This window comes from Ceratotherium simum, chromosome 24 (assembly GCF_057802395.1).
Source record: "Ceratotherium simum simum isolate JZ-2026a chromosome 24, ASM5780239v1, whole genome shotgun sequence".
NCBI lineage: Eukaryota > Metazoa > Chordata > Mammalia > Perissodactyla > Rhinocerotidae > Ceratotherium > Ceratotherium simum.
Window position 1 is genome coordinate 10,611,474 of NC_141923.1, and position 24,468 is coordinate 10,635,941.

The 24,468-nt window shown below is 50.2% G+C and overlaps 1 protein-coding gene across 2 annotated transcripts in view; it reads left to right on the forward strand.

The window, feature by feature from the left end:
• CLMN (calmin) overlaps window positions 1-24,468 on the forward strand; it is a 111,499-nt gene that overhangs the window by 82,170 nt on the left and 4,861 nt on the right. For both annotated transcript variants that reach the window (XM_014790518.2, XM_004434242.3), the window contains exons 4-10: window positions 1,166-1,249; window positions 6,280-6,372; window positions 8,340-8,530; window positions 10,510-10,703; window positions 11,619-11,701; window positions 15,713-17,353; window positions 21,597-21,793. In XM_014790518.2, the coding sequence (XP_014646004.1) occupies window positions 1,166-1,249; window positions 6,280-6,372; window positions 8,340-8,530; window positions 10,510-10,703; window positions 11,619-11,701; window positions 15,713-17,353; window positions 21,597-21,793 (2,483 nt within the window). The remainder of the gene's footprint in view (window positions 1-1,165; window positions 1,250-6,279; window positions 6,373-8,339; window positions 8,531-10,509; window positions 10,704-11,618; window positions 11,702-15,712; window positions 17,354-21,596; window positions 21,794-24,468) is intronic.

A 24,468-nucleotide genomic window follows, 5' to 3' on the forward strand; every position in this document is an offset into this window, starting at 1 on the left:
ATAATGAATTCTAATGAAGGGTGGACCCATTGAGGTAAAAATAGTATTTGGTTTCTCAGCAGGTCTTGCAATGAGCCAGCAGCATAGTCCCCAAAGGGCTTGCTGAAGTGTATTAGAGTCCCTTGTTCTGTGTTCCCAGCAACACAGGCTCCCACTTCGTGGCCAGAGCACTGGTCGGTGCTGCCACATGCTTGCTGGGCCTCTGTTAAGAGTCTTTGATTCTGGAGCCCAGCCAAGAACAGGCCTCCACTTACCGGTTAGCTCTGCCTGGCGGTTCACACCTGACCCCCGCTGATTTGCCTTGTCATGTAAACCAGCCCCTGGAGCAGCAGCAGTGTGCTCAGGGTGGGTCACTCTGATGGGGCTCCCAGTATGTACAGCTAACGTCAGCGTTTAGCTCTGCCGGCACCTTTCTCTCTGTCTGTGTCCCACTCTCTGTTTCTCTCTTTCTCGGGATCTCTTTCTGTCTCACTCTGTCTCTCTTTCTGTCTCTGCCTCTCTCCTCCCCCTCTCTGCCTGTCTGTCTCTCTGACTCTCTCTCCCCTTCCGTCTCCCTCTCCCTTTGTCTCTTCCTGTCCCTGTCTCTCCCCCTTCCCTCTCTCTCTTTCTGTTCTCTCTCTCCCCACCCCCCACCCCCACCCCCCGTCTCTCTCTGTCTCTCTCTTTCTCTCTCCCCCTCTCTTTCCCTCTCTCTCCTTCTCCCCCCACCCCCAGATCTGGGACAACTGTCCACAAAGCTCTTGGCCAGAAAACAGAAACATCTGCTGCCCAGGGAGGGACTTGCCTGATGATTTAGGGGCTGTGTGGTGATGCTCCCAGTGGATGCTCCCTGTCTGGACAGAAACCATCAGCGCAGAGGGGAGAACATGTCCCTGAAGGTCTCTGGAGGAGGGAGGGTTACCAAAAGCCAGGAGCTGTTCAGAGAGAAAAATCTGACAAATCTGTCCCTCGTTTAACCCGCCTGGGTTCCCCCCATTCACCAACTCCAGTGAGTTAAGTCCCGGGAACCATAAATAAGGGGTGGGCTTCAGCTCTGAACCGCTAACTTTCTCTTGAGATTCATGTGAAAAAGGTAAAGAATAAGAAAAACACACCCATTGGCGCCACTGGGCATTGAGCGCCTCTGTTGGTTTAACCTCTTGTTTTGCTCTGTTTTGTGTTACAGCTGCATGAATACAAATCATCGTCCCATCGTATTTTTCGGTTGAACAACATAGCGAAGGCACTTAAGTTTTTGGAAGATAGCAATGTAAGTATTTGAAACACATTTCGTATACACAGGCCTTTCCTGTGACGAAAAGGACATAATTTGAAGTTAAGTACTGGTCACAGGAGAAGCGTGTAAAAGAGACCCTGCTAAAATGGTCAGATTAAACTAAATTGAACTGTAACGGAACTGAGCTAATCCAGCGATTGGAAAGATAGTCCCTGGCCCCCTACCCACCCCTCTGTGTGCATCAGGATGAAGACTCCGATGGACATCCCGTGGTGGGAAGGACTCACAGCTGACTGGCTCTCAAATCTTTAGATCTTAGTTGACATTTTCTTTTTCTTTCCTTTGAATAAGGGTATGGTGAGCACGTCAGAGGGTAAAACTTTCTCTTAGAGCTCAGAATATGGGAAAAGCAAAGGAGAAAAGGGATAAATGAGCCAGGGAAAAATTACCAAGTTCTCCCCTCTTTGATAGAGCTTTCTGGATTTAAATTAGCTTTTCCTGTGTTTTGAATTCTGCTTCATGTCCTTCAAAAATGAGAAAGGATGGCCCTAGAGGGGTGAAATTTCCAGAGCTCCCCTTTCATTAAGTTTCACCAATTAGTCTGGGTAAAATCCCCTCAGCCTGCCCGATGCGTTGGCCTCTTCAGTAAAACTTCATTGTAGAGTCTGATTCACTTGGGGTTCTTGGTGGTAAGCGACAGAAGCTGAGCTTGGCTGATTTAAGCAGAAAGAAATTCGATAAAAGGATGCCGAGTAGCACACAGAATAACTTGAAAGACTGGGGAGTCTGGGATGGAACCTGGGGGTGCTGGGTGCCAGGACTGCAGAGCCCCCCTCCATCCGCTGCCCCTGGGAGAAGGACATCACTGCCCCCACCACAGCCCCTGGAGTGAACTCCATGTCACACATTCAGATTCAAAGGCCTGGGCTGCCAAGCCTGGGTCGGGGCCCACATCCCAGCTGCCAAGTGGAGAGAGGAAAGCACTTTTGGCTTTTGAAGAGGGAGGTGGGCTCTGCCTCCCTTACTGTGGGGAAAGTCCCAGACGTAGGAGGGAGTTCAGATGGTGGCCACCAAAAGCATAGCACAGTTCATAGCAGCGTCATTCACAGTAGCCAAGAGGTGGAAGCAACCCAAATGTTCACCAGCAGACGAATGGATAAACAAAATGTGGTATATCCATACAATGGAATATTATTAAGCCATGCAAAAGAATGAAGTACTGATACAGGCTACAACATGGATGAACCTTGAAAACATGAAAGATGCCAGACACAAAGGACCTCTTATCCTATGAAATGTCCAGGACAGGGAAATCTCTAGAGTCAGAAAATAGATTAGTAGTTGTCAAGGGTTGAGGAGGGATGGGGGATTACAGGAGTGTTAGCTAAAGGATTCGGAGTTTCTCTCTGAGGTGATGAAAACATCCTAAAATTGACTGTGATGACGCACATATCTGTAAATATCCTAAAAACCATTGAGTTGTAGGCTTTAAATGGGTGAATTGATTGGAATGTGAATTATATCTCAATAAAGCTGTTTTTTAAAAAAGCACATCACGTTTTCGTTAAAAGGCTGGCCTCTGTGCAGTCAGCTTCCCCATCAGCCTCGGCTCTCACGTGGCAGTTCAGAGCCCGGGTCCTGCCCTGGCTCCCAATCCTGGGAAATGATGTCAACTTTCTGAGCCTCAGTTTCCACATCTGTAAAACATAAGTGGTAAAAACCAAACCTGCCCAGAGCCTCGTTGAGGGCTGAGTGTGCCCGTGCGGGTAGAGTTCAGCCACGTGCGGGCCCGGGCGAGGCTGCGGCTCTTCCAACTTCATCCTCCTCCATCACCTGCCCCTGGAGGGAGGGTTAGGTGTGGCTCCTCGAAGCAGTGTCCCCGCCATCATTCCAAAGGAGTGTGGTTTTGGGGTACCGTGGGGCCTTGGAGCACCTGCCTAGGATGCTCATTGCTCTTCTCTCCAGTGTCGACCCCTGAGTGATTTCCTACTCTGTCAGCCGCGCCGTGTCGACTGGTCTGTGCTGTAGGCAGAACTCGCCCGCTGCCTGTGTCAGTTTCCCAGCTGGGTCGTAGGTTTGCTTCCAACGGTTCAGGGCACATTTACCAAGTGTCTTCTGGGGACCTGGGGCTGCGTTCGGTGCTGGGGACACACAGCTGTGGTAGAAGCACGTCTGCGCCTTCAAGGAGCTTTGAGTCTGGCGGAAGAGACCCCACGTGGACAGCATGCTGGAGAGGAGTGGTGATCCTGCAGAGGCGACAACAAACAGCTTCCTGGGAAGCCGGGGCGGGGGGTAGGGGGCAAGGGGGCGGGCATTCCAGGTGGGACCCCCACCCAAGCACAGGTGTGGCAGTGTGGGAGCACACACTGGAGGCCTGGCCTTCTGTAATCCACCCCTAAATGTTCCCAAACTGTCTGCGGTGGCTGTCGTACAGTCCATAGAACATGAAGGCGCCCCTCTTTATTTTTTATTAAAAAACCTGGAAATATTCCAAATGTGGGTGTGTTATGCAGCTTTGTGCCCCATTTGGCTTCATTTGCAGGCAGGTAAGATAGGTGAATGCCCCGGGGGGGTGGGGAGGTGAGCACAGATGGGTGAGACGGGGAAACAGGCATTTCAGATGCAGCCTCTGCCCCGTTCCCAGAATCCACAAGCCACTCCTGGGCCCTTACTGGCCCCTTCCTGTCCCACTGTCCCAGCTCGAGAGAGGACAGGCCACAGTGGCTCTGCTGAGCCAAAGAAGTGACCAGACCTGGGTGGTCACTGCTAAATAAGTGCCGGGAGGGGCAGCGGTCAGGCCCTTTTTGCCCCAGGATTCAGACGCTGTTAGATGTGGCCAGCCCTTGTTCCTCCCTCTCCCACAATTGTGCATCACAGAGCACAGCGTTCACTCTGTCGGAGACCAGTTGCCCCACGGGACCAGCTCTGTGACCTCCAGCAAATCATTCAGCCTCTCCGAGCCTCAGCTTCCTCCTCTATGAAATGGGTATATTATGAGCATTAAATGAGCTAAGCCATGAAAACCACTCAGCAGGAGGTCAGGGCTCCAGAGGGGAAGGCATTACGTGATGACCGTTATTGCTGCCCCATGGCCGATGTGCCAGCCAGAGGGGGAGAAGGAGTATTCCCATAAGCCAGTTGGTCCACCTGTTGTCAATATGACAAAAACAGCTGAGCTGGGGGAAGAGGAGGAGGACATTGTCCCTGAAGCTTCTGACTGACTTCTGGCTGTTACATTGTTCACCACGGAGAACCGAACAGCAGCGGGCACCTAAGGCGAGGTCTTCTGGAATGTCTGCTCCTTGAGGCCCTGGACCTTCTGCAGTCACCACCTTCCCTCGTGCTTTTATTTTCCAAATGGCCTTCGCAAGAGCTGCTGCTCCCCGCCCGGCCCTCCCTCTCCCCTCCATCCTGTTCATTGCATCCCTCCAAGGCTCTCTGTCATTTTCTCACTTTGGAACGTTTTCCACGAACCTCAGCTCAGAGGGACACGCTGGGCTTCCTCCAGGTGGGAGTGAAGGCCAGGATGATCAACTTAGCTAACCGCTTTGATCCCCCTGCATTGGATTGTGTTCATAAGCCACAAAAACAGAGGGGGCTGTCAGAGCAGAGGTTCAGGAGACGAGCTGGCCGCGTATCGCAGGTGATTCATCAGGTGGGACGTGTGCCCGTGACGAATGTGGACGGAATATTGGACCTGAGTTTGATCGGCTGTGCTGTTCACAATACTGACAACTTCCTTCCGGGCTCCAGCCTGCCAGTGATGACGAGCTCGTGCTGTCTGAATTATAGTTTTGGCATCAGCCTGCGGAACAGACCTGAGCCAGGGAACTCAGGAGTCTCTCCGTTAATTAGGAAAGCCCAGGCCCTATGATTGGTGTTGTCAGAAACCCCTGATGAACTGATAGGATCAGAGACCTTCAAAAGCCCTGAGGGAAAGGAAGAGAGGAGAGTTTGTGTAAGATGGTCTCCTCATGTTTTCTTTCCCAGTCCCCGGGGCAGAATTTTGCAGGGCGGATTTGAAAGACTACCTTGACTTAATTTTTTTCTCCTCTCTTCCTCCTAAAGAACGGATTTTACATTCATAAAGCATTATAAAGAATGAAGAAGAAAATGTGGTAGAGACAGATGTGGCCTGCAGAGTCTTAACTATTTATTCTCTCCCTTTACAGAAGTTTGCAGACCCGTGATCTATGGGCTCAGATTTTGTTTGTAGAATAAAATGATGACCTCGCAGTGGTCCTCAGACCTGAGCCTGCATCAGAATCACCTGGAGGGCTGGTTAAAATGCAGATTGCCAGGCCCCACTCCCAGAGTTTCTGACTGAGTAGGTCTGGAGGAGAATTTGCATTTCTAAGAAGTTGCCAGGCAATCAGTACAGATGCTGCTGGTCCAGAGGCCACACTTTGAGAACCAGTGCCTCAGGGATTCACCAAGAGCATCATCCAGTGGTCAGAACTTAGTTAAATAAATAGGTCATCTCCTAAGGGTTTCTCAAATAAGCACATTTTAACCAATCAGTAGGATATTTGGTAATGATGCAGAAGCTCTGGGTATCAGCCTCATCCCGACACGCTATTTCTAATTAGCAATGGATAATTATCTCACCCATCGTGGGGCATGATGGCTGATGTCGGTGCTCAGTGTTTGTCCAAAGACGTGTTAAATCTGGAGGTTTGCTAGTGTTAGTGTAACATGCAGACAGACCCTGGGGGCACTTACCATCTCTCCTTGGGAGAGAATGACAACACTTACTAGCTGTGTGACCCTGGGCGTGTTGCTTCTCTGGAGTTTCCTCACCTGAAATATAGAGATAAGAGAAGTACCTACACTGTGGGGTTATTGGGAGGACAAACTGAGTTAATCCTTGTAAGGAGCTTAGAATAGTGTCTGCGCGTGGTGAGTGCGATGTACGTGTTTATCAAACATGGTTACACTTTTGCATGTTGGGGTCCCTGAGACGTGGCCTTGGGCAGAAAGAGAAGCCCATGAGAGCCTCAGAAAATAACGTGTTTCAGCCTCCTTGGACACCCACGATAAGCTCATGAATTGCTTCCCTCCAGGTAAAACTGGTTAGCATCGACGCAGCAGAAATAGCAGATGGCAACCCCTCTTTGGTTCTCGGGCTGATATGGAACATAATCCTCTTCTTCCAGGTAAAATAATTTCCTTTCCATAACACGCGGTAGCAATCTCCTTGAGTCTACTCAGCAGCAACGGGAGAGTGGGGCCGGATCGAGGGAGACAGTGAGATTTAGTTTCTGACAAATTTTGACTTTTCTGTTTCTTGCAAAAGAACCGGAGGCATCTGGTTGCTGAAGGTTTTGGGTCCCTGTGATTTTAAAAGTGGCGTGAGCTCTGTTCTCCAGAAGAGTGTATCCATCCTCTTGGGACTTGAAGAGTTAAATATTTACTTCAAAAAATAATTTTGTTCTAAGTGTCCCAAGAACTGGGGAACTACTTCCCGCCAAAGATTGAACTTGGTCGAGTTCCTTTCCTAAAGTAACTCAGGTGTTCAGCAGAGACGATTGAAGAGCCTGTACGAAAGATAGCTCGTACAGTGGAAGAGGCGTTTGTGACCTTGGACTTATCTTTCCCTCCTCAGTACCTTCTGCCTCGATTTGGAAACCAGATTTTACAGAGGAAAGACAGGGTCTGTGGCTGGAGTGTGAAGGTGGCGTTTAAAATTGTGCTCAAGTTCTCTTCCCTGAATATGAGGGAGTCAGCTGGCATTTCATCTTCTCAAATTCCCTCTTTTGAAATAGAAAATCGTGGCTCATTATTTAATTGCCCTTCCGAGAGTAGAAATGATCTGCCTGGAGGTGATTTGCTGGGGCTTTGGGCTCAATGCTTGCATTTCAGAGACAAAAAAGCACAAAGAAGGTTGGAGACAATAGATCGAGTTCTATGTGAGCCTTGACTTAAAAAACCAAAGGCTCTCTGTCTGAGCCTCAGTTTCCACATCTGTGAAATGGGAGCAGTGGTCATAATATGTGGTGAGCACCAAGAGATGCTGTGTGGGAAAGCCCTTTGTCAGCTGTACAGTGTTATATACAGGCTTCAGTTACCGATGTTTTTGTTAAATTCTCTGATAGATGCTGGAAACATCCAGAAAATGTGTAAAAACTTCAAGGCCTTGGGACCAGCCTGGTGGTGTAGTGGTTAAGCTTACAGGCACTTCAGTGGCCTGGGGTTCATGGGTTTGGATCCCAGGCGCAAACCTACGCATTGCTCATCAAGCCATGCTGTGGCAGGTGTCCCACGTACAAAATAGAGGAAGATTGGCACAGATGTTGGCTCAGGGCCAATCTTTCTTGCCAGAAAAAAGAAAAAGAAAAAAAAGTCAAGGCCTTAAATCCACCCCAGATCTTCATTCATTCATTTAGCAAATGTCGATTGAGTTTCTCTATGTCGATTTGGTCTCTCTCTGCATATGTCTCTGAACATACACGGTCCTGCCCTCATGACTCTCTGCGATCACAGACAAGTCAGTCCCATATTATAGAACTCTGGGGTGCAAGCTATGATCAGGGTACGAGCAGAGTGTTGTAAGAGTGCTGAGCAGGGGCAACTACCTCAGAGGGGCGAGGGGAGTGAGGAAAACTTCCTGGAGGAAGTGACACCGTACTTGGGTTTTGAAGGTTGAGTAGGAGTGCACTGGACCAGTGCTTCTCAGACTTTACTTTGCATATGAATTGCCTGGGGGTGGTGTTGAAATGCAGATTTTGATTCCATAGATCAGGGGCAGGGCCTGGGGTTCTGCATTTCTCACAAGCACCCCATGATAGGAGCCACATTTTGAGTGGAATTCAATGATGGAGGGAAAGGATATCTGGGCGGCAGGACCAGGGTGAGCATAGGCAGTGGGGCTTAAAGCAGTACAATGCTTTCTGGGCCAGAGCCTGAGAGACTCCAGGAAGAGATGATTTTCCCTGTGAAGTGTCATTGTCCCTATCACTAGCCACCTGAAACGGTCAGGCCATCATGGGTACTGCCCTGTCCCCTGACCCACAGCCATCATTCTGTGTGAGCTGGTACCTCAGCCAGGGTCCACATGGCCTCGGGTCAGATAGCATGTGTGCTGGATCTGGCTCTGGGGTCTGAAAGGCTGTTTTCCTTCCAGATTAAGGAGCTCACGGGCAACCTCAGCAGAAACTCTCCATCTTCCAGCTTGTCACCCGGCCCGGGGGGCATGGACTCAGACTCTTCCTTCCCACCCACGCCCACAGCAGAGAGGAGCGCGGCGATATCGGTGAAAGACCAGAGGAAGGCCATCCGGACCCTGTTGGCGTGGGTGCAGAGGAAGACGAGGAAGTAAGTGGTGCCCCGTCCCTACCACCCAGGCTATTGTCAGGCAGAGGGAGGAGGACCCTCCCGGGGTGGGCGAAGGAAAGGGGCATTAACATTTATGTGCCAGTTACATGCCTGTTGCTTTGTATAGACTATTAGGACAGGGAATGCTGTATGTTCTTCAGTTTCTGCACACACAAAACTGTATTTACAGAATGTTTGGTTTGCAGAAAGCTGATGAGAGGATTTGAATATAAATCCAAGGGGCTTTCACCAGGTTAACTCCCAAAATGGGGATGTCTCTTGGATCCTAATAACATGTACATATTTATTATTAAGCTTCAGGATATCTTTCAGAGTCTGTACCTACTTAAAAACTAATAACCATAAAGGCTGTGACATAGAGTTAGGTTTGGCCTTTCCAAAACTGAGACAGGTGAACAGGAAAAAAGCTCCCGGCGTCCTGTTAGCCCCCGTGCCGGCCGGCGAGGGCTTCCATCAGCTTTGTATCAGGCCTTACTGGCAGCCGGCCAGCATCCCCTGGGCCTCTGCGCCCTGGGCAGGGATGGGTAGAAAGCTAGGCCACATGTGGCAAAAGCCACACCACCTCAGGGCCACCCCAGCTCTGTCTGCCACATACAGACCGGGGAGATCCTGGTGAATCACTTACCTCTCTAAGCCGCATCTGCAGGATGGTAACTTACCATTCGCTGCCTTACGGGATCCTTAGGATTAAATGAAATAAACTCTGTGAAAGCTCCTTGCAGTACCAGCACTGAATAAGCACTTAAACATCGCATCCCTTCTCCCTGGTGTATGGAAATAAAAGATGGGAGAAGAAAACAGGTAGAATAGAGGGTCGATCCTTGGAGTTTTGATTGAGGGGTCAAGCGTGCTAGAGTTGGTTAATGTGAACAACCGTTAAATGTTGTTGACAAGTAAATCAACCCAGAGAGAGCTCACTGCCAGGAGGTGGGGTGACTGAAGGAGAGGAAGTGTCTTGGGGGGATGGAGCACCTCTGTATCTCCGTTATGGCAGTGGTTCCAGGAGTCTGTTCTTGCGATGAAATGTCGTGGTACATACACCCCCCCCAATTATGAAACTGGCGAATCCGAGTAAGGTCTGTGGCTTAAGTCACAGTCTTGTACCAAAGTTAGTGCCCTGGTCTTGATGACACCCTTTGGTGATGTAAGATGCTGTCGTTGAGGGAAGCTGGGTGAAGGGTGTCGAGGGCCCCTCTGGACTGCTCTTGCAGCTTCTTATGAATCTTAAATGATTTCTAAATAAAAAGATGTTTGGTTATTTTTTTAAGAAAGTTGGGAGATTGGTGGAGTCTCAGGGGATGGATTCTAAAGGAAATTAGTGCCTGGCAGGATTATCTATCTTTGCCCTTCACTTTTAAATTTTTAATTTTACTTATATTAATAATGACACTAGCTGTCACTTAGCTAGTGTGGCTAGCTAAGTGTGTCTAGGGTGGCTTCCGTGTGTCACCTACATTGCACATTAGATTGTCCACGTGTCACGGCCGTTCTTGTGGATTCAACCTAATACTTCCCTGCAGCAGCGGCCGAGAGGTCGCAGTGAGATGATCCCTATTTTATAAACAAGAATTAGAGAGTCCATAAATCGCCCAAAGCCACAGCACCAGAAGCGCAGAGGGGCAGCTGGGGTGTGAACTTGGCTCTTTCTGGCTCCATTTTTATTGCACAGCACATCCTTGCTTGCTGCGTTTTGAGTATCAGTGATAAAATGAACAGTGTATAAAATTGCTCCTGTATATATCTGGGAATTGGGGAACACAGGTCCTATTCTGCTTCTTTGTGCAACTCTTATTCAGTTTCTCCGGAAGCAGAAATATGAACGGTTCGCTACAGCTCTGCCGGGGCTCAGGGCCCGGGCGTCTTTGCCTTGCAAGGTCAGCGGCTCCTGGCCCCTCTCCGAGGCCAGCGAGACTGGCCCCCTTATCCTGAAGTCCGTTTGCTAACCTGCTTTTCTTCAGGTATGGCGTGGCCGTGCAGGACTTTGCGGGCAGCTGGAGAAGTGGGCTGGCTTTCCTGGCTGTGATCAAGGCCATTGACCCCAGCCTGGTGGACATGAAGCAGGCCCTGGAAGACTCCATGAGGGAAAATCTGGAGAAGGCTTTCCGCATCGCACACGACGCCCTGCATATCCCCAGGCTCCTGGAGCCAGAAGGTAGCAGTGGTTTTCTCTCTCTCTTTCTTCCTTTTTAACAATTTTTATTACATGTGTAACACATGCTGTCCATGTAGAAAATTTGGAAAATACAGAAAAATCTAATGAAGACATTTTTATATCTTCTGTATTCCTACCACTGAGATCATTTTCCCAGTATTTTTCTGTGCATCTTATTACAATCTTTTTACATAATTGGGATCGTTCAGTATATATATAGTTTGGATCTTACTTTTTTTTACTTAACATTATAATTATGACATAAGTATTTTGCATGTTGCCCTAATGTCTTCATTATATGTTTTTATTGGCTGCATAATGGTCCATCTGGTGGATGTACCAAAATTTCCTTTGCTCTTCTGCCACTGGTGGATGTTGAGGTTGTTTCAGAAATAGTTGGGTTTGTATATAATGCTGCAGTGAACATCTTATAGAATGAAGCTGAGTGTGCATCTCAGATTATTTCCTTCAGGACCAGGTCCCATCAGAGGAATGACAGAGTTGGAAAGTACACACCTTTTGAAGGCGCCTGGCTACCTCTGTCGAATTGCTTTCCACGGGAGTTAGGCTAATTTGGGACTCCAGCAATGAGTAAGGGTCCTGGGTCACCAGACTCGCTGATGGAGCCGGCAGCGAGCTGGCTGCTCACAGTGGAGGGACTGAGACAGCGGGGAGTAATGGATGATCTTAGGAATAAGGAGTCTTGGATTCTGCATTCCGGCTCCCTCTCTTCATCAGCAGCTGTGCAACTTCAGTCAAATGATTCACTCTCTCTGGGCCTCAATTTCCTCGAGTGTAAAATAAAGAGAAAAAACCTCAGTGGCCTGTGGGATTCTTCACCCTCAAGCATCCCTTGATCCTATTTAAAAATGGCGTGTTTGTATATCCCTCTAACTCCTGTGTCTCTCTTAACAGACATCATGGTTGACACACCAGATGAGCAGTCTATCGTGACTTACGTGGCACAATTTCTAGAACATTTCCCGGAGTTGGAAGCCGTACGTTTGTTTTTCTTACCTTTAATTCAGAAACTGTACATTTCCATCAGCTGGCCATCAGACAAAGCTGGTGCTGTTCTGTGTGATGAGCAGTAATAATCAAAACCTGATCTCAAGTCTCTTGAGTGTTGCCACATTTTAATTTCAAAATCATATATAACATGTATCACATTTAAAAAAAAAAAAAGGATGAGAAGGGGCCAACCTGGTAGCGTAGCGGTTAAGTGTGCGCGCTCCGCTATGGCGGCCCGGGGTTCGGATCCCGGGCGTGCACTGACCCACTGCTTGTCAAGCCATGCTGTGGCGGCTTCCCATTTAAAGTGGAGGAAGATGGGCATGGATGTTAGCCCAGGGCCAGTCTTCCTCAGCAAAAAGAGGACGATTGGCATGGATGTTAGATCAGGGTTGATCTTCCTCACAAAAAAAAAAATAAAGGATGAGAAGTTAGACAGCCACACCTGTTGCAAACCTCCTCCCACACCACACTTTATTAAGATTAAAAAAGATGCTCACTTGTCATAGGGATCGGCTACTTGATTTTTTAGATGTTGGGTGGAACATTTTAGCGGTCTACCAGATTGTATCAGAGTGTGAAAAATGATAAAAGACAACAACTGTTCAAAAGCATGCCTTTTTATTTTCAGAATCCCAGATTGTAGGTGGGGACAGATTTTATTTTTGGAGCAGAATCGGGCCTTTTAGAAGTTGTCATGGCTCCACTGAATCTGCACCCAACCCATGCACAACCCTGAGATGATGATAATAATGACAACAACAACAGCCCTCTATTGAATTCAGTGGTAATTGACTGAACAGCTACTGCTGGGCCAGGGGTGCTCAGCAATAAACTAGACGGATGAGGTCCGTGACCTGGTGTAGCTTGGTTCTAATACAGCACACAGTTAATAAGTCAGCAAACACATGATCATTTCAGGTAGTTGTAAGTACTAAACAGAAAAAAACTGAGCATAAGGAGCTAAGGTCGCAGGGGGAACGGGGCTGCTCTTTTAGCTGGAGGCTGGTGAGGCCACTGTCCTGTGTGTCTCTGGGCTGCCTGCCACCCCACCAGCCCCACATGGTTCAGTGTCATTATCCTCATTTTATAGATGAGAATAAGGGCGCTAAAAGAGGCGTAAAGGCCTCTCCAGGATCACAGCTACCAAGGACAGAGCTGGGGTGTGACCCCAGATCTCTGTGGTTCCAAAGTTCAGGGTCTTAGATCCCTTACAACATAAGGCTGAGACTGAGACCCCATTTTGTACAACTCAGAAGAGCCAGATGGGGTCCTCCTGTGCTGTGGCTTTCATTCCTGTCCCTACCTGTGTGTGTGTTTCCCCTCTGTCCCTGCACCACAGAGCACTTCCCAGCATGCTTTAGAAGCGGGAAGTCCATGGGCTGGAATGTCAGATCTACGTCTTGAAGCTGTGTGACCTTGAGCTGCTTCCTTAACCTCTCTGATGCATGTCTCTATGAGATGTCATGTGTAAAACGGAAATATTACCCACATTTCAGAGTTGAGTAAAGAATAAATAGATATTTCAAGTACCAAGTCCTGTGCCTGGACAACAGTTGCTGCTCGGCAAATGGTGGTGGTGGTTATTATTTTGTAATTCAATTTTCCTAGCACGTTACTAAATACTGAAACACCAGGCACCGGGGCTTTTGTTAGCCCTAAGCTCTTAAGCAGTAGGCAGAGTTGGAATCAACTAAAACTTAATGGTATTTGTGTGAGTCAAAGGTCACAGCCAGGATTCAGCAAATCTGACACTTGGCTGTCCCCAGGGCTGGGGTCAGAGACTGGGGCTGGAGAAACAGAGGTTGAACAAGATGTGGTATCTGGAGACAGGCATCCTGATGCACAGACCACAGTGCATCACTGTAGGACGGTCCCTTTACAGCCGCAGGGGGTACAGACGAGAGGTCGCAGCTGATCTGGACACCCACTGAGCTATTCCTTAACAGTTCCACTGAGTTCAGTTCATTTCAGTCAACATTCAGCAGGCCCTGGCACGTACCAGACTCTGTGCCCAGCTTTATGGCCTGACATGTGGTTTATATGTGTAAATGGACCATATGCACTGGAAAAGAATGTATCTTATGCAGTGCAAGAATCGACATTCTTTAATTAAGTGGCGTTGGTTAATATGCCATTCTAATATTCTGTAAACATACTGGGTTTTTTTTCCTGCTTTTCCTATCAATTAGTGCAAGAGAGATATGTTAAAAATCTCCAACTATGACCGTGGATTTATTTCTCTTCTTAGTTCTGTCGGGTGTTGCTTTATGTACGTTGAAGCTGTGCTGTATACACACACGCATTTAGGATTGTTGTATCTTCCTGATGACTGACTTGATTGCTTTATTTGCATGCAATTTCTCTTTGTCTTGAAGTGTACTTTGTCTGATAGGAAGATAGCCATACCAGCTTTCCTATGATTAGTGTTAGCATGATGCATCTTGTTCCATCTTGTTCCTTTCAGAGTAGATGTGCTTACATCTCTCTCGTAAACACTGTACAGTTGGGTCATGTTTTTTATCCATTCTGACAAAATTAGCATGTCATGTTATTAGTGTGTTTTTTGTCCATTTACATAGATTTAATCTACCATCTTGATTATTATTTTCCATTGATCCTATCTGTTCTATGTTCTTTTGTCCTTCCTTCCTTCTTCTTTTTGGATTATTCTATTATTTTCTGGTTCCATTTAATCTTCTCTATTGGCTTTTTAGCCACATCTCCTCATTTTATCTTTTTAGGAGTTATTCTAGAGATTATAATACTGATCTTGAACATGGCTCTGTCTACCTTGAATTACTATTATACCACTTTAAGTGAAACGCATATTTTATATATTTTTATATGTACAACAATTCCACTCACTTCCTCTCCATTCCTTTGTGCTGTTACTGTCATTTATGTTACTTCTACATACGTTTTAGTCCCCAGTGCTTTGTTATTATTGTTACTTTAAACAGAAGACTTTTTAAGAAAACTTTTTAAATAGTCTTTTATTATTGACCATATATTTACCATTTCAGGTACTTTTCATTCCCTCCTTCAGATCCAGGCGTCCATCTGTGATCATTTCCCTTTAGCCTGAAGAACAACCTTTGTATTGCTGGTAGTGTAGATTAAGTAGTTATTTTAGAGTCTTTGCTAGTTCTAACCCTGGGCCACATTTGGGTCTATGTCTAATGACTATGGTTTCTCTTGATTATGGGTCTCATTCTCCTGTTTCTTTGTGTCTTAAAATTTTTTATTTTCTGCCAGACCTGATGTATAAAAGAACAGTGGAGATTGAGGTAGATGACATTTTCCCCCCCAGAGAATATAGCCCTATCCCAAATAAGGACCTGTGATAAGCAGCTCATCAAGGAGCTGCCTTGCCGTTTTATTTAATTTTAGCCCTCTGGTTTCAAATGATGTCAGTATGAGGTCAGTCCACTCTCTCCACCAGTGCCTCGGGAGCCAGGCACTGCCGTCCCACCAAGATGGCCCTCTGCTCCTCAGCCCTGCTCTCAGCTGCTTCATACTCAGCCAAAGTCCCTGTGTGGGAGAATTAGCATAAGAGGAGAATTGGTTTTGCATTTGGGGCCCTTGCAGATTCTGTCTCTCATACTGGCCTACACAATCAATAAAGATTTGGCTGATCTTTCTTTATCTTCGGTGGGTTACCTCTCCTGTCCTACCCAGACTAGGCAATGGCCCACAGGTATGAAGGAGCTGACTGTCTCTGCTCACTTAGGGAGGGCTCATCCTTCTCTAGAGTTCAGGTCATTGAGATTTCTTTGCATCCGTAGCTTTAAAAAAACACATTATGTTGAACGTATCTGGTGTTTTCACATTTCAGCAGGAACAGTAGTCTTTTGCAACCATCTACATCTTAATCGGGATACTTCGCGTTAGTTCTGAAGTGGTTTTTTCCACTTTGGTTTTTGTTTGTTGAGAGGGGAGTATACTTTATACTTAAACACTCTTCTCATTTCACGTTGCCCTGTGTTTCTTTGCAGGAGGACTTTGTGGATTCAGATAAAGAAGCCCCTATTGAATCCACCTTTGTCCGCATCAAAGAAACCCCTTCTGAACAGGAGAGCACAGTCCTCCTTCTGACTGAAAATGGGGAACGTGCCTACATGGTTAACCATGAAACCAGCCACCCACCACCCTCCAAAGTCTTTGTCTGTGACAAGCCCGAGAGCGTGAAGGAATGCTACCCGGGTGGCGTTTCCAACCGTGCGCTGTCAGACAGCTCTTCTGAGTTCATGCACCAGATCACCGACCAGGTCCTCCAAGGGGTCACAGGTAAGACCGGCAGCATCAGTGAGCCATCTCCAGAATCTTCCATTTTATCATCCAGAAAGGACAACCAGAGGTCCAACTCTCTGCCAATGAAGAAAACCGTGCACTTTGAGGCTGACGCCTACAAGGATGCTTCCGGCAGTAAGGGCCCACCCTGCAGTCAAGACCTCCTTGAAGGGAGCCCAAGGGGGACAGAGGACTTGTGCAAGCAGGATGCACACATCTTGGTGGTTGAGGTTGCCGAGGAAAAGACGCAACAGGAAGCCCCAAAGATCCCGGAAGCAGCCTCTGATGAGGCCCCAGATGACATTTCCTTGGCGGATGGTAAGACCAGTCATTCTGAGGCTTCCCAGCGTCCCCCCTCCTGGAATGGGGCGTTGGAGAGTGCAGCCAGCCAGGAGGAAGAAGGTCGTCCCCTTTCACCCCTGGGAGAGAATACCGTTATGGCCGAATCCCTGGAGATCAAGGTTAAGCTGCTGACTGTAGAACCTATGGATGAAGAAGACTATTTCGAAGGCATCCCATTAAAAGCCTCTAAATTTAACAGCGACCTAGTAGATTTTGCCTCCACCAGCCGGGCTTTCAATGAGGTTCCTTTGCCCCGGGAGAAAAAACCTGCCAAGGATGAGGTTTTGGAGGATCATGCTGAGAAATTGGGCAAAAGGAGAGCTAAATCTGCCCACAAAAGGAAAGATTCGGATGAGCCCCCGGTGAAGGCTGACAAGCAGGAACCGCACAAGCACCCTGAGCGAGAAGATGAAGGCTATTCTTTGGCCCCAGAGGAGGCACTAGTGGATAAAAAGCCAGAAGGATATGAGAAGGCGAAGCAGAAGTCCCCCCATCGCCTTCACGGCGAGGATGAGTGGGGCGCCGAGGGCCCGCAGCTTGGCAGAGAACTGCCTTGCAACCCGCCGAACAGCAGTGTCAGCTTGGAGACCCTTGGCAGTCACAGCGAAGAAGGCCTGGACTTCAGACCCTCGCCGCCCCTCTCCAAGATCTCCGTCATTCCTCACGATCTGTTCTACTACCCGCATTACGAGGTGCCCCTGGCCGCAGTTTTGGAGGCTTACGCGGAAGGCTCGGAGGATTTGAAAAACGACGAGATGGACCTCGAAGAACCAGAGGGCTACCTGTACGACCTGGGGTCCAGGGAGGAGGAGGCCGAGGCCTCTCAGAGCAGCTGCAGCTTCTCCGGGCCGGGCGAGGAGCCCCCCAGGGCCGGCGTCCAGGCGCCGTCTCTTGACAGCGGGGCGGACGGTGCCAAACCAGCCTCGGAACCCGCTCCCCCACCCCGCCAAGAGGACCACCAGCAAAGGGAGGCTGAAGAGAGTGCCCCCGTGGGGAGCCATCAGGTACTTGAGTGCGGGTTCGGGAACCCTGGGTCCTGCCGGGCATTCTGCGCTTCTCTGAGGCTCGACCTCTTCCTCCGTGACGTAGGGAAACAGCAGCTTCCCTCACAAGCGTCCGGGGCCAAAATTTAAGAGGCGCGCACTGGGGCCCGGGCCTGGGCAGGGCTGGCACCTGAGAATGAGCGCGCCTTGAATTTTGCACCCTGGGTGCCTCCCTGGCCTCCTCCGGGTCCTGGCCCTGCCCACAGTGCCGCCAGGAGGATCAAATGAGGTCGTGGTTGAGGCTCCAGCATGGTAGCAGCAGAAATAATTTTAAAGAGTAATCATAGCTACACCTGGCGTGCTCCTAGAGACTTGGAGCCCCGCCTCCTGCCGCAGCCCGCGAGACCTCACCCTTGACTCCAGCCTTGATTTTCCTTTTTTTTTGTGAGGAAGATCAGCCCTATGCTAACATCCATGCTAATCCTCCTCTTTTTGCTGAGGAAGACCGGCTCTGAGCTAACATCCATTGCCAATCCTCCTCGTTTTTTTTTTCCCCACCAAAGCCCCAGTAGATAGTTGTATGTCATAGTTGCACATCCTTCTAGTTGCTGTATGTGGGACGTGGCCTCAGCATGGCCAGAGAAGCGGTGCGTCGGTGCGCGCCCGGGATCCGAACCTGGGCCACCAGTAGTGGAATGCGCCCACTTAACCGCTAAGCCACAGGGCCGGCCCCCGGCCTTGATTTTTAAAGGCCTTTTGTGTATTCAGCACTGTTATTTGGCTCCTGTGGTTTGAGTGGGTTGTGTACACAGGGCAAGGCAGGGCACGCACTTCTGAACTCAAGGAGCTGGGCACACACTTATCTGCCACTTGATGTTCCCGTTTTATCTGGCCCAGCAGCTCAAGAGGGACCCCCGGAGTGAGCAGTGAGAGGTGCAGGGGCCCTGGCCTGATCCCGTGGGGGCGCAGTGGGAGGGTCCTCCTGCAGGAGTCCTCCTGTTAATAAGAGCTCCCCACCGCAGTGCTGGGAATGTGGGAGTGGATCCAAAACCACACTGCTTGGGCCTCTGCTGGGTACAGTGCAGACAGGGCCCCAGAGTGAGACAGCTGGGAGGAGAAAGGACCCCAGGGGAGCTCACCTGCCTACTCGGTCCACCCCTGCAGAAGGCAGTGTGCCTCTTCTTCACTGGCAGAAGAACCAAGGCAAAGGAGATCCTGCCTTGGGTGTTTGATGCTGGGGAGACCACATCCCGAGTAACTGTGCTGTGAGGGAATGTGGCATCAGACATAAGAGATGGGGCCCAGCAAAGGGACTCAGGGGTTCAACAGAGGGAGATTCACCCAGATCCAGAAAGGCTGCATGTGTGGGGGCCTCTGGAGCTGGGGAGGCAGTTCTGGGTGGAGGGTGCAGCATGGGAACCAAGGTGGGGAAGTGGGGCCTGTGCTGAGGACATCAGCTATCCCAGATCACTTTGACCTCCTCTGAAATGGCTTTTAACACCATCCCATCGTGTCTTCCCCACTCTTTCCCAGCTCTACTCCCCAGTTCAGCCCCTCCACCGCTTGCAGTAGATCCCAAAACACAAATCCCATCCCATTGCTCCCCTACTTCTGTCTCCAGGATAAAGTCCAAATTCCTAAGCATGACCTTCGAGACTCTTCCTTCTCCAACCTGGCCACCCACCCCTCTGGTCCCCTTCTCTTGGTCCCCTCCAGCCAAGCCAGCTTCCTCCCTGGCTCCCAGACACTCCAGCTCTCCTCTGCCTCCCGGCTTTGCTTGATCTAGACGCCCTTCACTTGGCAATCGCTTATTCACCTTCAAAGCCCAATGCAAATATCACCTCCTCCCGGGAGCCTTCACAGCTCCCCCCCAGGCAGAAGAGTTGCTCTCTCAGCTCTAGCCGGAACACTTCCGACAGTTCTCCAGCTGCTTTCGTGGGTTGTGATCCTCTCTCCCAGGTTGTGATCCTCTCTCCCAGAGAGTGAGCATTTGTGTATTAATCTTTGGGCTATAGAGACCAGCCTGACAGGGCCTGCAATGCAGGAAACAAAGGTATATCGCATGGCGGTTTGGGGGCAAGGCGAACGTAGGGTAAATTAAACTCGGAGATAAATGATGGTGCTCCGGGTCACGCAGTGGAGATTCAGGTGGAGTGAGGGGCCCACCGGTGCTCAGACGAATGAGAAGGCCTTGCAGCCTGGGAGGGCTCCAGGAGAAAGGGGAATCAGTAGCCATTAAAGACATCCAGGATTTGGGTAGGCCAGAAGGGCTAGCTTGGTTTTATCGGTTTGCCAACTCCAGACAATGGGGAAGAGCTGCTGGGAGCACTGGGAGGAGCAGAATTCTGGGGCCGTGATGGCCTAGACTGCAAGCATGGCAGGACCAGTTGACCCTTTGGGGCAGAGGCATCCACACTATGTCTGTCTTTGGACAGAGAAGAGGCCTCGGTGGTTCCTCAGGTGCCGTGGACCGGCCTGCGGTCTTCCCCTTCTTGCCCCGGGGAGAGGATCCCAGTGCTGGTCCCGCACCCCCTCCCACCTGCTGTCTGCTAACTTGTCAGAAGCCAGCCCTGCCCCAGCAGGCTCTTCCTGAGGGAGACCTCAAGATCCAACGGGGTTAGAAATGTCCTTCAGTGAGATCAGGTCTTGGGGTCCCCAGGTTGGGGGACCGTGACAGTAACAGGACGATTCTCTGGATTGTTATGGGCCAAAAAGCCCTTTTAGGACAAAAAAAAGGGAACAGTGTGGGTGGCAGGAAGAAAGCCTGAGTTGCACCTCTGCCCCTCTGTGTTACTGAAAACGGCTAGTTAGGGGCTCGGTCCCTCTCCTGCGGCAGGCATAGCATTTCATCCTCTTCTGCTTTCCTTCCAGTTTGTGCACCTGCCTGTGCCCAGCATGTGGGCGGGTGATTTTGGGTAGGGTTGAAAGGGCCCTGGGCTAGGGATGGAATCCGGAGACCTAGATTTGGATCCATCTCACGCTGAGTTGGGGGGGAGAGGTTGCATCCCTTGGGCACAGTGCGGGAGCGATCCTGGCGCCACCTGCATCTCGGGGCTCCGATCTGCTTCTCTGGCTCTCACCTGTCCAGCACACAGGCGCCCACTCCTCCCCAGCCCACCTTGCAGTTGGCTCCCAAGCATAGCCCTGGCCTTGATCCCTGTGGGTGAGCAGGGGTGGGGTACAGCCTGGGATGACAGGTGAGGTCTGGGAGTCTTGCTTCCTGGCAGACAAGACAACACAAGATGGAGCATCTCTCTGATACCTGGCCCTCCTTTAAAAGAAAGAAAAAAGATCTTCTAAAAGAACTAGAAATTGGCAGGTTTTCCTTCTTCTGGTCTTTAAAAAAACGCCCTCTCCTCATTTTACCTTTCAGAAAGGGCAGCATTTGCCCATTGATGATGGAGGAGGGCTAGCGTTTCAAGGTGCTGAGAGCGTTTCTAATGTCTGTCCGGAGCTTTGTTCTCCGGGGATACACGGGCCTGGGGACTCCGATCCTCTTACTCTGACACCTGTTGAGCAGGTTCTTCCAGCCCCTGAAGGAATTCTCCAGAGGGGCCCCAACAGTTCCCACGCTGCTTGACTTCCCTCAGGAGCATTGCTGATGGGTTTCAGAGTGCCTGGTGTGGACAGTGGTCAAAGAATCTTCCTTATCAAAGAAATGCTAGAGATGTTGCTCTACGATCCACCTTCAGCCAAAGGCACAGTGAAGATGTCACCCCACGAGCTATACGTTTGCCTGTGTCTGTACCTCTCCAAACTCGGGGCTACCTTTGCACCCCTTGACCCACCTGGCTTCCAGATTTGCTCCTCTGTTTAAGTGGACGATGGTAGTGTGAAGGGTCCAACCATTGCCCACTGTAAGAGACATCCTTTATAGGAAACACTATGGTATGGTGGGAAGAGGTTGATAATTATTATACCCATTTGACAGACAAGGAAACTGAGGGTCAGAGAGATAAAGTCAGTTGCTCAAGATCAGACAGCTGTCTTAGCCAGGATTTGAAACCAGGTCTTACTGACTAAAACCCATGCTGTTTTCACTCCATCCGTCTGGAGCATTTGAACTCTGCACAGGGAGCAGGAGGTTGGGTGGATTCTCTTCCAAGGCAGGCTGTGCTGGAAGGAGTCACAGGAGAGGCAGAATTGGAAGGGACGCCCTCGCTGGGCCTTGGAATCAAGGTGGAGTGGAGCCCAGCTGGGTGGGTCACTCGCTCGACATCTCGGCACAAAAGGCTGACTTGTGTTTGGTTTTTCTGTCCTTAAGTCCCAGGAATCCCCAAACTCGGAAAACATAGCAAACCCTTTAGAAGCAAAGGTAATGGAAGAATCAATCAGCAGTAAAAAAAAGGAAAAAAGGAAACATGTGGACCACGTAGAAAGTTCGATATTTGTAGCACCTGGAACTGTTCGATCCTCAGATGACCTAGAAGAAGACACTGGCGACCACAAAGTCCTTTCCAGGTACTAATATCTTCTCACCCTGTAGGCCAAGCAGGAGAGCTACTCTGAACTCATTGCATTTTCAGTTTCTGATTTATGGGGGCACAGGGGTGGGACTGGACGACGAGGGAAATCAGATTCATACAAAGTCCTCCTCGTCACACCTGGGTCCCCCCACCTGGCCTCACTGTTACCAGACCTGCTCATAACTAGCAAAAATGGAAGGACATGAAGCTCGCCTTCTCTCCTCACTCTGAGTACCTTTGGGTGAAACTATCAGGGTGCCCTGGAATGGCCGAACCCTAGGCGGGTGTGGGGTGTGAAGTAAGAGACCTTGAGACTCTCCCGGCCACCCCCTCCCCAGATACCTGCTGGCTGGGCTCAGTAGAGACCTAACTTAGCCGTTTATAAAGTCAGCATCTTCCTGACTTCAGCATATGCGCTGAGGGGACCCTTCATCGTTGTCACATGGAAGCCGGATGTTAATATTACAGCTTCGCCCAAGAGTTTGGTTCCCAGGAAGTAAGGGTGGGTGAATTATCTCAGGGGAGGAGGAAGCAGGGAGGACAATGAGCTTTGACTGAGCTACAGGAAGCTTGGAGCACACATCTGCTCTGTCACTCCAAGGCCCCCGGTGAGCCAGATTGGTCCCAGGGACAATATTTAACTGAATGTCAGGAGACCCTGGGCTCTCCTCGTTATGCCACGTCATCCCAGCAGTCACCGTCTACCACGCCCTTATGTGTTCAGGCATTTTCCATACATTTCCTCATCAATTCTCATGGGCACCCCCTTAGGCAGGCGGGTGGGAATGTGCATCATTATACAGCCAGGGCAGCTCAGGGGGCACCTCTCAGGTTAGGAGGTGGCAGAGCTGGGGTCTTGGACTCAGAACTGTCAGATCCACAGTCCACATTCTTTCCATGACCCCTCATTGCCTGTGGTGGGTGAGTCCTACCAGCTGCAAAGGGAAATTATTTGGATATGCATTTGGGGAATGAACGAGGAGAGGCCCAGACGGGGAGAGCCAGAGGAGGAGCTGGCAGATACCCAGACTTCCATGTCCCCTCTGCTCTGCTTCCCTGCCTGGGCTGTGGGGGACAAAGGGAGAGCAGATGGGACCCCGAGGAGGAGGGGCCAGGCACAATGGAAGGCTGCTGCCGACTTTGCCCGTGACTCCCAGGATCCCTCTCCCTGCCCCTGGACGTGACTGTCCAATAGACATCTAAGTCTTGGTGTTCAGCTGGCCCCTGCTCTAAGTGCAGACAAACACTTATGGGCAAAAGGCGCAGGGCTGGCACCTACACCACAACTCAGGGAGGGCCGTTGGTCATTGCCAGACCGCTCGTCTTCTCCCTCAGCAGGTCAGTTCTCAGTCATCTTTGAGCAGCCACTATGAGACCGAGTCTGCTAGACTTGGGGACTTCAGAGGAGGTTAGCCACAGTGGTGATTCAGGCACAGCTCCATCCTCCAGGGGCTCACGGTCTAGAGGGAGATAGGATGTGCTCACCTATTCCACTGGCACTGGCAGGGCACCTTAGGTGTTAACAGGGGATAGCGATTTCACGTTTTGGGCCTCAGAGGCAGGTCGAGAGGGTCAGGGCAGCCCAGGCGCTGAGACGTCATGAGTCTAGCATTGAGGGCTAAGTGGGACTTGGATTTGGGAGGAGAGAGGAGGCCCTTCTTCCACTTCCAGGTGGTAGAAACAGCCTGAGCAGACAGCTGGCACGCAGCAGGCCCCGCAGTCAATATTTGTGGGATGCAAGGAGGTGGGAGGAGAATCCAGGAGAGCGGTGGGGGAAAGCGAGCATCTTGGATACGTGCAGCATCGAGAAGGACCAGCAAAACCTGTCCTGGGAAGATGAGACGAAGGGGGACAATATGGAAAAGTCACCCGTTATTTCGGTGTGTGTGGGCATGAGGCCTGGGTGACCTTCCAGTGCAGGGGTTTGGCTCTGATGTCTGTGGACAGTCTGCGTGAAGCAGGCAGCAGCTCCCTCCCAGCTCCCCCTTCCCCTCTCACCCCAGTTCAGCCCGAGGTGCAAGCTGCATAGCAAATGTAGGAAGGTGGCCTGGAGCGGTGCTCGTTCCTGTGAATGAACGAACGAGCACCCCTGGGGCCCCTCCTGTGCCCAGGCTGTCGCACCTGCTGGCTGCAGTGTGGGAGGTGCTACCACCCCCTTTACAATACCTGGCGCAACACCATTGAATGGGACAGAGCCCTGGGCATCTCTCTTCCAGGCACAGGATGTTTTCCTGGCTGTACCTCAACTCGGTCACCCTGTGGCTTCCCACTGCTCTAGGCAGAAAGGCCCGTTGTTCCAGAACCTGCAAGATCTCTGTCTCCCCAGCCTCATCTCCCTCCACTCTCAGTCACCCTCAGTCACCCTCTCCCCTCATCCTCACTGCGCCTGGCCCCCGGCCTTAGCTGAGATCCTTGAATGCCCCCCCAAGCTCTTTTGCCTTTGAAGCCACTGTGTCCCCAGCTTGTCTCCTGCCTTGCTCCCTTGGGTCTCAGCCACCACTACAACTTCCTCCAAGCAGCCTTCTTGGATCCCTCCAGGCTGTTTTTGTTCCCTTTTTATATGTTCTCATAGCCTCTACTCTTTTCTTCACAGCATTTATCAAAAAGTAATTTCTATAATCATTTTTGTAAGGATGTTTTTATCATCTGCTCTCCCCTAGACAGTGAGCC